The sequence below is a fragment of the Tachypleus tridentatus genome, chromosome 10 (assembly GCF_004210375.1).
Source record: "Tachypleus tridentatus isolate NWPU-2018 chromosome 10, ASM421037v1, whole genome shotgun sequence".
In the NCBI taxonomy this organism is placed as follows: domain Eukaryota; kingdom Metazoa; phylum Arthropoda; class Merostomata; order Xiphosura; family Limulidae; genus Tachypleus; species Tachypleus tridentatus.
In genome coordinates, this window is record NC_134834.1 from 84,056,870 (window position 1) to 84,069,384 (window position 12,515).

Consider the following 12,515-nt stretch of genomic DNA (forward strand, 5'->3'; position numbering starts at 1 on the left):
ACATCACAAAATCAAATTGACTGGTATAATAGCAGGTTTATAATAATATAGAAGGTCAAGAATGATGATCAAACAGGAAATTGGGGTACCAGAAAGGTTGTATGAAAAATGTTAGCTGGAAATGTAAAGATTAACAGTAAAGATTTCATTCAGTATATTAAGGGTAAACAAAATGTTAAGGTCAAGGTAGGACCCTTGAGGGATGATAAAGGAAGGCTCAAAGCTGATGATTATAAGATGGCTGGATTATTAATTAAATTTTGTTCTTTCTTCAGTTTTTATAATGAAGATTTAAACAGTATCCACATCATGAACAGCTAATAGATGGAAACAAGATCAAACAAAATGACTGCCTTAATCCTGGGCTGGTTAAGAAAAAAATGGGAAGTTTAAAGCATGATAAGGTTCCTGGGCCAGATAATTTCCCCAAGGGTTTTGAAGGAGATTAAAGATTGGATGTGTGAGCCACTTGCTACTATTTTTTTGTAAGTCCTTACATTATGGGCAGATGCCAGAAGATTGAAAGATGACTAATATTATTTTTCTTTTGAAGGGAAATTATAATAAGTGTTATAGGTCTATTAGTCTTACATCAGTTGTGGGAACGTTTTTGAAAAATCCCAGTAAAGATGCTTTGCAAAGTCATTTAATAAAATTTAGATCTTTATTGGATAGTCAGTATGGTTTCACTTAGGGAAAATTTTGCTTAACATACTTTTAGACAATCTTTGAAAAGGTTGCTGCTTATGTAGATGAGGGTAAGAATGTATGAAGATGTGGTGTATCTGGATTTTCAGAATGCATTTGACAATGCCACATAACTGTACCCCAGAAAAACTGGTATGTAACATCTTCATTAGGGAATAATCTTGCATAGCAACCCAACACAATGTCATGTCAGTTTACACAGAATATAGAGTTTGTTCAGTACATTGATACTGTACAAATGTACTCTATCATTTATCATAGAACTTAACATGGCTGTTCAGAAAGCATAGATTACAAGGTCCCTTCAACATGTTGGTTTATCAGAATTTCCAATAATTATTAACAGTTAAATCCAAATCTTAGTTTTCTTAGGTTCCTATCTTACAACTTAAACTGTGTATCTATCAAGTTCTTCATGGGTGCTCCAATGAAATTTTGCTACAACACATTAGATAGATTTCAATTATCACAACCAAATACTGCTTGATAGCTCAGAAAGTAAGAGTCACAACACCCTTTTAGTTGTTGATCTAAATAAAAAAAAAACACTTGTGCAAGATAAGTTAGCAAATTGGATAGAAGAATAGCTGAATGGAAGAAAGCAGAAGGTTATTACAAATAGAGTTCAGTAAAACTGGAATAATTTCACAAGTGAGGGACCTTTGTTCTTTTTGATTTACATTAATGACATAGATGAAAGAATGATTAATAAATAACTTACATTTGCAGATTATATTAAGGTATTGGGTGTTGCTAGCTGTGAAGAGGATGCTGCTAATTTACAAAAAGATTTAAATCATTCAGTGAGTTAGTTGGGCATATAAATATCAAATGGGTTTTAATTACAATAAATGTGAAATAATGCATGTGGGCTATCATAATTTTAATTACAAGTATAATTTGGATTAGAATAACCTTAACAGTGTCATGAAAAAGAAATCATCGTGGTAATAGTGGATCAGTCCCTAAAGCCACCCAAGAAGTGTGCTGCTAGTGGTAGGGCAAATAAAATTTTAGGTTGTGTCTAAATAAATATTTAAAACAAGATTAACGATGTTATAATTTCATTGTCTAGGTCACAAGTTAGGCTATATTTCAAATACTGTGTTCATTCTTGGGCTTCTTATAGGAAAGACATTGAAACATTGAAAAAGAGTTCAGAGAAGGGTCTGATCAAAAGAATTTTATTGCCTCATATGAAACCAGAGTGCCACCCACCATCAAATATTGAGCCACTCTTTTACCAGTGAATGATAGGATTAATAGTCACACTATAATGCCTCCTAAGTTGGAATGGTAAGAATGTTTGGTGATGGAGATTTGATCCTGCAACCTTCATATTGTGAGTGAAGCTTAACCACTAGGCCTTACAAGTTTGGAACCGGTGGTTTAAATGTTCCTTATGTCTGGGGATCATGAAATCCTGGAGGTTTTCTAGGAGCTAAGCCAATAATTCATTCAATTTTTACAGTACTTGAATCTATGTGGCCATTACGAACTGCATTTTTACTGAAACTGCTTCATTGAGAGAATGTTATTTAAGACTAATGTGGTTCAGCATGGGTTTACTGAACAACCCCTTAATGAACTCATCACTGAGTGATTTGTGGAAGATGTTCTGGAGAATGTCTTTCCATGCAATCTCCTGATGTAGCCTTTGATGTTTAAACTTTGCAATATAGATTGCTCTGTTCTCCACAGGATCAAACCTTTGATACAGCTCATTGAGAACTCTCTCAGTTATCAAACTGCCCATTGTCCAAGTGTTCTAATGCATTAAGCATGGGACTCTCTAAGTGTTACACTACCTACATCTAAGTCTATTCATTCCAATGAACAATGTGCTTGAAATGCTTGAGAAAATGACCAAAATCCTCTTCTGTTAACTGTTTAAATTCTGGAGGATTTTCTGGTTTTATAGAACTCCCACAGTTAAGTAGTGGTGCTGATAAAAATCTACTACTGCCTTTTTTCTACTATGAAACTGAGTTAGTGTACACATGAAGCCCTCTTCTCCTTTTATATATCCAGAAATGCATGCATCTCAATGAACTTTATCCTCTTGGGCTGAATCTCTTGTGAGATAACTGGCAAACAAAAACTTGTGATATTGTTGATTGTTGTACAACTTTTTGTTATTGTTTGCACATTGCTGTTGGACATGGACTTTAAATGTTGCCAATGTGCCTTTCTGGTCTAGAAGGCTACTGATTGACTAACAATTTGCTCTACCTGATGGGGTTGAAACAAATTTTGTCCAACACACACTCTTTGTTCATGAGTTACTCAAAACAGCATCTTCCACTGTCTAGGGCCTGTTAATAAGTGACTTGGAGTTATATTGAATTTTCTTTGCCACCATAAGCTTCATGCCAAAGGAAATGACAATCAGAGATTGTTTCTTAGATTCCCATCAATATCATGGTCCCGAGAATGGAATGAGAAGGTACACATGCTCTCACTGTTACAGGTGAAATGTTCCGAGTGTAAGAGAGTTCTTCTTCCAGTTATTGCCATATTTTAAGACTTAACCCTCATTTCAACTGTAGTTTTTTTCTCTTATACTCTGTAAAGTTCACATGACCTAAAAAGTGTTCTTCCATGATTACGATTTACAAAGATTACAATATTAGAATATTCGTTGAATCTTGTGCAAAGCTACTTGCACTAACCATGCCTAATTTGGAAGTGAAATATTAGAGGGATAGCAGCTAGTTAACATCACCCACTGCCAACGTTTTGATGACTCTTTCCCAAAAAGAGTAGCATCAACTGTTACATTATAATGCCCTCCCCCTGAGTTTCAACACTGGTGGTGGGCCAAGCACAGATAGCTCATTGTGTAGTTGTGCTTAACTTCCAAATAAACACACAAACTATAGAGAACTACTGACTGTAAAATGATCATAATGCATTTTTATAGATTTTGAGCCTAAATGGAAATAATTATCTGAATTTTGTTGATCAAGGTGTGACAATTCACTTGCTCATCACCTTTATGTTACAAGTTTATCACTGTCTTTATCATTTTGTAACTTAAAGCAAAAAACCAGCAATATCACCCATTTATCTGCTAGTGGTAAAGTTATGAGTAAATAGTCATGTGTGAACAAGTGAGTTTGTGGTTTTGTCAAAACAGTGAAGAACATCATTAATTTGAAGTTGTAAGGTCTGCATAACAATCTTTATTGGATTCTTATAGCAAAGTGTATGTAAGAATTAGGTAAATTAAGTGTTAAGTATGTCAATGAGAGAACAAAATATACGAGTTAAACTTGGTTCAAATAAAATTGTCTTTTTTTTCAAGCTATTATTGAAAAAATGAAAAAATTATCAATGGAAATTGAACAGCAAGGTTTCTGTTTTACATACAGGCACAGGAGTTTCTTAACATATAAAGATATATGTCCAATTCAAAAGTTAAATGGTGCCAAAAATTCTGTCCAAGGTTCTCTAAGTCTGTTGCTACTTCAAAGTGGATCACAAAAATAATTCCCCCTATTTCAAAAATCCTAACTTAACCCCCGACAGTATGGAACAAAATGTATGGCTCAAGCTACAGTTAAAGTGTAAACACAAAGTTAGAATTGAAAATTACGCCTAACTACATTTTTAAAACCTTTTATGTTGAAACATATTGGTCTTGAATTTCAAAGGATTTGAACTTACTTATGGAAAGATATTTCTGAAATTGAAATTCAAGAATATTCCAGTAAAGTATTATATGCAACATCTATAAAAGTGGTTTTAACTAAAAATCTAGATCTTCAGCAGATAAATGAATGACAATGAATTAAAAGATCCATGTTTCAACAAAAATATTTCAAAAAGTATTAAATTTGAATATATAATTTCTTTTACAGAGTTAAAGCAATTTGAATTATTGCTTGTGTTTTTTATTATTTAAAAATTTTATTTAAGATTTTCAACCTGAAGAGCACCTATGAGTTCATGTTCAGCCATTCCTAATTTTGAGCTATTGACTTAAGAGAGGCATCAAGCCAAAAGCACTTCCCACCACAAGGTTTTGTCGGATTCTTTACAAATAACAGGAGTTAAATGTCTCTCTTTTATAACATGCTCACAGGTGAAAGTACTATTGCACATTCAGTGGTATCCTGGATCATTCCACCACACCAGCTGGAATGTGCTTGAACATATGACTGTATATGACTGCATATACAGTCATATGTGAACCATAGACAAGTTATGAACTAAAAAATTAGGTTTAGAGACTTGATTAATAGCTCTATTGTGTTAAAGTTTTACCCACTAATTACCCGAGATTTACCATGTGATGTTAGAAAAAAATTCTATCTCTTAAATGAAAATTTTGTCATTGAAATTGTAACCTTACTGTGAAACAAATAGACAGCAAAATAGCTAAAAATTACATCAATTTCATTTTATATAACTTTGAACAAGAGAATTTAATTAATATTTTAGTTATGACAGAAAATTTAATCTGTCATTACAAAACTAATTCCATTATTTAATTCATATACATACTATATATAATTGTAACAAAAAACTGTAGGTGAATTCAAGTAGATACTGTTGCATTTCCCAACTCATGCAATATGTTGATAAACTTTATTAATAAACGTTTTTCTTAAAATAAATTAACAATTTCAGTTTCTTAAACAGATATTACATTTGTCTTTTAAGCGATCAAATTCTGTAGTTGTATGCTTGAATCTCAAGTATGAGGGTTGTGTGCAATCTTTAGAACAAACATTTCTCTCAGGCTTGTAAGAGTATTTAATTTATTTCTTATTTCAGTGAACAAAAATGATTCAATAAAAGTTTAGAATGCCAATAGGTATGGCAAGTAACTTCAACAACAGAACACAAACTGGCTATAATACAGCAGAGATGTATTTTTCTTATTTAACATATTCATGGTTCACTGTAGACCAACTTCTAGATGGTACTGTGATTGCCAACTGGAAGTGCTCAACAGTTGGTATGCTTCTAATAACAAGGTCAGGCTAAATCATTAACTTATTTCTTACTGCAAGCAGCTTTTAGCTTTTTTTGTGCCCATGAACCTGTTAAATAATAAATCAATCAATACACAAGACCAAACAGTGATGGATTTTTTTAAAGCCTGAAAACACTGAATTTGAAAAACAAGAACAGTAACATTCTTATAATTTTTACTGACTAAAATATATATACAATTCAACATTTTGGATATAAAACATGAATGATGAGCAATACAAGTAGCTGCCAAAGACAAATCCTTCATATCACATGCCTAGATCTCGAAACAGAAATCCAGCTTTCTTAGGTAGTACTGGTACAGACTTAACTGTTGCAGACTTCTTGTAATAAACCAAGCACTTCAGAGTACTTACTTGATTGGTTCTTCTTCAGACAATGACTGAGAACAGAAGCAGGTAAACTGGAACATTTTACAAATCAATTTTATAATATACAAAACACTGTACAACTAGCCTAAAGGCAGAAGCATGGAAAAAATCTGGAACTATACACACTTGTAATAAGCAGGGAGCTAACTTATTTAAGCTTTGATATCATGTACAGTTGACTCATCATGGCAGTGGTTTAGAAATAATACCAAACCTCTCTGCTTATAACTGGCCACTATTTAACAGCTAGTGTAAAGGGAAAGACACTATTACCACTTTTGTACAATCCCTAGAAGACAAAAGGATTTGTTCATCATTTATCACAAGTTACCAAAAATTACAGATTTTCATAGTCTGACTTTGAGAAATGTTTCATAGAAGTAATATTTCTAAATAATGTAACACAGAAAAAATGTCCTGCTAACATAATTTCTCATAAATGTCTAATAAATAAATTTTTCTAGGAAACAAACTTGTGAATTAGTTTCTAGAAATGTTTTTGAATAACACAAGATTTAAAAAACAAATTCCATCAAACACAGTCTCAAGAGATTGGTCTGATAATGCAATTTGAAAGATATGTTTCTACACATTGAGTTGTTGATACACGTCTTACAAAGTTTATAAAGTATTGGTCTAATAATGCATGTTCTACAGAACAAACCTAATAATACAAGTTTTTAGAGCTTGGCTTATGGAATAAATTTGAGGAATGGTTTAACCATGTTCTTGCAAACAACCAGATTTGGTGTTTTGAGATCTTGCCGGGTAATGTAAGCTTTTAAGAATAAAGTTGATAGTACAAACCTTTAGAATTTGGGTTGGTTTAATGACTATCAGCTTTCAATGTAAAAATGAAAGTACTAGGCAATCAACTTTCTTTAACAGATCTAAGAAGTATTTGTAACAATTGAAAATTAATATTGCCTTTTCAATAAATTCAATGTTTCTACAACTACTTCTCAAATAATAGGCTTTAGTGGTTTCAAGAGCTGCTAAGTTATATGATGGATAATTAAGAGTTGTAAAAAAACATGAGTCTGTCTTTGGACAATGTGCTTTTAGTAATTATTGAAAGAAAAGCAAACAGAATTTTGTTAAGTATCATGTTACTCTAGATTACTTGAATCATCAAGTGTAAATAATTGATGTTAACAAAGATGGGTATTTAAGAACAAATAGTGTCTTGCTGGGATATTAGTGGAATAGTACCATCCCATGTTTACTTACATGATAAAATGTTATTCTACATCTAAAACAAATACTTGTGATGAGATGCAGTTATAATATTTCAATTCTTTACATAGTTACATGGTCAGTTGTTTCGAACTACAAGATATAGTGTGGGGATAACCCTAAAATATTCCATGAGGACAATTATAAAAATGTACGAATGAAAGTAAATAATAATGCAATAATATGTCAACCACCTTACATCTGCTATAACCAGTGACGACAAGGCCTTAGGCACAATACCAGGGCTCACCAAGCTAAGTGGGATATGACAGGCATAGTACTGGTTGTGATGTTATTTATATCATCAATTACTTAAACAACTGTTTTAGTGTTAAATAGACTAAGTTAATAAAAATAGCCCTCTGTTGTTTAAAAAAAAGGGCTTCTTCTTTTGTAAGGCATCAAATGACATACAAAGATTATTAGTATGTAAACACATATATTAACTTTACAAAGTTAGTGTTTACCTTTTGATCTTCACACTGTAAATTTCCTGCTTTATCATAGTTGATTGGAAAGATAACTATAATCCTAACCTTTTTAGTTTTAAATAAAATTACAAATTATGATTAATATAATTTAAGAACAGTAACCAGAAGAAACACAAATTAATTGGAATACAAGATGAAAATAAATTTAGTTTATAATAACTTATAAAAAAAAAAATGTTTAACTATAGTTGCAACACAGACTGTATACTACAATGATTAAAATTAATAACACTACTCTCTAAAAAGAAGTGTACAGTTTTAAGTTAAAACTAGTAAAAAACTTCAGGAGCAGAATTCAAAGCCAATGAAAGTAAAACATTTCTGCTATCAGTAAACTAACTTACCAAACCTTAATGACAAGCTGATGATAAGCATGTCTTTCACTAGTTTACAACAATATTAGTGACAAAAATGTTAGATCTGTATATCAACCAACCTTCAGGGTCACATCACTCATTGATGGTGCCCTATGTGAGCTACAAATCATGTGCCTCCTGAAAAGAATCTACTCTATCCTTGCTTTCAAAGATTCAAACTTGCACCCTGTGTGGGTGGGTGCCCTATGTGGATGTACTTATCTTGGTAGAGTTCAGCCAATATTAAACAAGTATCTAAAACTACAGAAACAAGATGTACAATCATAATAAAACCTATAAAATTCTAAGTATGAGTGGAGAAAACATCCAACTCATTAAGTTTGAACGAATTTAAAGTCAAGTACTACCAATATAACAAACAATGTATTAGACAAGTAATATTAGTCAGATTTGAAATTGTTAAAATCTATTTTTAAAAATATATGTAACTACCAGACTTATACTATACAAATTTATAAAGTAAATATCATTGGTTAACTCAACAACAACCAACTTCAAATGATATATCTGAAAGTATACAGCCTGAGATTTTAATCAAAGGGTTGTAAAAAAAAAAAAAGCAAGATCCAAATTTTTATTGAAGCCTACAAAGTTATTTGTACAAACGTTTTTGATAAACTTTATGTATGTTCTTAGTTTCATATATGTAAAGGTGCCAGTAATGATAATTCTGCTTCTTGATTGTGAAAATGAAGGGAACCACATTACACTAGTAAAACTATGAGTGGACTTGTTATTTGAGAGACATGATTTGCAAGAGGGCATTATCTGGAAGGATTTAACAACAAGACATCTTGCCTTAAATATATGATAATGACATTTCATGATACTTGTGTCTTCCTTCTTCTAGATCTGGAGAAGAGAAATGTAAGTGCCTCAAAAGGTCATCACACCACAGCATTCATGGCAACACGTTCAACAGTAAAAAACCTTCCACATCAATGGAGATGTTAACCACCATTTTTGCTCCAAAGTTGTAGCTAAATTTATTTAGTCTCTCAAGAAGTGCTCCAATATCTTAAAAGATGGAACAGGATTCAGTTCATTGTAGAAGTACTGGCATTTCTAGCTTACATTTCTTCATAAAGTTTCTATAATCACATAAGAAGAATGCAGACAAAACAAGTAAGGCACAGGCATATACAAACTCAGCAGACCTTTTTATTTCAGGTCATTTGAGGGGGTAGAAGTTAAAAAATTATACAAATAAAAACAACTTATGCAAATTCAGAGGTAATTCTAAAAGCAGTCATGAAACACTAAATGAAGGCTAGGATCTAATAACACAATTTTAAGATGGGTAAAAATGCTACCCAAATTCTACATTACAGCAACTTTTTTTTCCCGCTGCCTAAATCAGAAGGTAGCTGGTCATAAAAATACTTTGTGTTAAACAGAATAAAAATCATTATATCTAGCTTTTCATGCCTATGATTGTATACTTTGATTTCAACATGGCCTTTGTCATGACCACCGAACTATATACAAGATTGTATAAAAATACACCAGTGGTTAACTAATGTTACAACTTTCATTCAGTGTACCATAACACTCAAAGGAGTTGGTTGTCACAATAATAACCTCTTAATAGTCTTTTTCTAACATTCATTAATCACAAAATATTCTGACAACACCTCACTTTATACTTTTGTTAAACAGGACTTCAAACTCTATTGGGTATCAATTTTTCAGTTGAAATTTTTATATATATGATTGAAAAAATTGAACACTGAAAAGTTATAGACTTTGGTTACAGAAATTGTTTTTTCACAAAAGCTCTTTGTGAAACTTGTTTTATTCAAATAATCTGAATTACGTCATAGATGCAACTGATTTTCTGTTCTTCTAAGTTAATAAAAAATTATACTTATATAATGTTGACATTTTACCAGTCAACAAGTCAAAAACTTTACTATACAGTGTTTCTACAGTTTATCACATGTAACAATGTTACATGAAGGTTTTGACTTCACTTTTGTGTGGAAAAGAAAGAAAGAGCATATTTCTTCTGTTAATAATGTTCAGTGAAGAAGCTAAAGTACACTAGACATTTTACTAAGAGATCTGACAAGTTTCCTCATACAATTTAATAAAAATATGTAGACTTTTCAGTAACCTCCATGGCTAGGTCAAGTAAATGCAGAGTATTAGAAAACCTTTGAATTATCATGGATGTCAGGAAGAAATACCCTCACAGCACCAATGTGTGTCAGTCAAAACACACATGTGAAATTTATAGCACCACTGTCTTAGTTTCAGGTCTACACCTTGCTTCACACTGATTATGGGTACAGTTATCAAATTTGTTTTTGTAAATAATTCATGCTCATAAATGTTTGTTTACTATGACTTGCAAATTAAGAGGAGTATAGATCTGATACTAAAACTTTTTCTTGAAGGTTACAGATGTACGAACCTGTCACTGGCCCCTATCTCTTTGTATTCTATCCAAAAACTCTGAATGAAAAATAACATTAACTGTAGGCAGGAAGGGCACCTTGTAAAGAGACTGTTAGCCAATGCTGAAATCAGTTAATATTCAGCTTGTTTGGCTTTACTTTCTCAACAGAATGGAAAGTTAAGTTTGTTCTTGTTCACTAATAACAAGGTCAAAGGTGATAGGTGGATATTGCCTCTTGGAAGAAAGATTCAATATTTAATGTATTCCAAGGCAGAGCAGAGCATGCACACACACAATTTTAGCATGCACTCATTATGTTGACACTTAATTTGCTTGTATATTATTTTTCTTCTCAAATTCCTTGCATTGTCTAAAATGAGAGTAAGTTAGGCAGCTTCATGCTTGCCCCCACATAAATTACATCGAACACCACAGCGGTGGCATGCTTGAAGAGGTATATAGCACCACAGACACGGTACAAGGAGCGAGAGGAGAGCCAACCCAAACCAGCGACGTCGACACTGGTTATCCGAGTCATCACAAGAACATGGATGATGACTAAAGTCACCCTCTGCATCTGACATACAGTGGTACAGCATGCACTGAGCACATGAAATACAGGTAGTAGCATTGATACAAGATAGTACACCATCTGGGGCATACTCGCAGCTACCTCGCCTGTTGTCGTCCTCATTATACATCTCTTGACAGTACCGACACTGAATTCTAGTAAGTGGCGATTGTTTCCTTGATTCTTTATGTCTATCTTTCTTCTTCTTACACTTTGTTGGCAGCAAAGGAGGTGGTGTAGCAATTATGTTTTGCTGTTTTTTAAACTGTTTATGGAGTCCCGTTTCCCAAGTCTAAATGAGTCCATCACAGGATAAGAATATTCATGCTCAGTCCTAGATGGCTTATCCTTAGCAAACTGTAATGTAAGAATAGGGCTCAGTAGACATCACTTCTATTTTATCACTGTCAAACAGCATTTGTTCTTTGTAAAAGGTTTTTGTTTTATCCTTTGTCCATACTTCTTCTGTGTGACCTTTGTCCCCATGTTGAGAACCACTCCCTCCAGATGTTCCAACACCACTACTTCCATTTCCATTGCCACTGTTGGAACCTCCAACATAGCGAGCAGGACGAATATAGTGTATCCTATGTAAATAGTGGTGGTTGGCATGAGGATGTGTGAAAGGTGGTGATGAAGATGAAAAGTCTCCACTGATGCTAGCTGTAGTGGAAGAAGGTCTTGGGATTCCTGGCATACTCCCACTTGTTGTGCTAGATCCAGAAGAGGAACGAGAATCAACTGGTAGGTCCAGTGTCTAGCATAAAAGAGAGAGAGAGAGAGAGAGCCACTTTAGCTTACTTACACAGTTATAAAGCAAGAAGGAATATAATTTAAAGGGAATAAAAAAAAGGAAAAAAAGAGTTAGAACTGCAATCAAATTCTAAAGCAAAATCACATAGAGCTAAAATAACTATAATTGTACAAAATTTAAGTTTATAGTGGTATCCTCATATCAAAATGGAAGGAAGATCACAATAAAATAAATGTCTAAAAAACAGTGGGTAGCACAAAGTTGGAAAGTTGTTGAAATGGACCAATCTGCCAGTTGAACATACTAAGCAATATTTTAATTCATTTCTGTCTACCTCCATTGTAAAATTATACAGGAGTGGGTAAAAATGTTAACTAATCACAAGATCACCAGTCACGTTGTCCATTGCAACATTTTAGATCAAAACCTGTTTGATATGTATAAGCTATATTTTTCAACAAAATAACAAATACAAGCTTAATGAGAAATTCCCAGAGTTATCAATACAGGGTTAGTGACAGAGAAAAAAAACAATCACAAATCAGAATATTTTGGTATTTTAAAAGGCGTGTAACTCAATGCAAAAACTTGTCAACATACGC

The 12,515-nt window shown here is 32.8% G+C and overlaps 1 protein-coding gene across 1 annotated transcript in view; it reads right to left on the minus strand.

Annotated features, from left to right (window-relative positions):
- Nucleotides 1–9,328: 9,328 nt before the first annotated feature.
- LOC143229752 (sprouty-related, EVH1 domain-containing protein 2-like) overlaps nucleotides 9,329–12,515 on the minus strand; it is a 37,361-nt gene continuing 34,174 nt past the window's right edge. Inside the window, 3 exon segments of the mRNA XM_076462506.1 lie at nucleotides 9,329–11,435; nucleotides 11,438–11,516; nucleotides 11,518–11,916. Coding sequence (XP_076318621.1) covers nucleotides 10,975–11,435; nucleotides 11,438–11,516; nucleotides 11,518–11,916 — 939 coding nt within the window. The 3' untranslated portion in view covers nucleotides 9,329–10,974.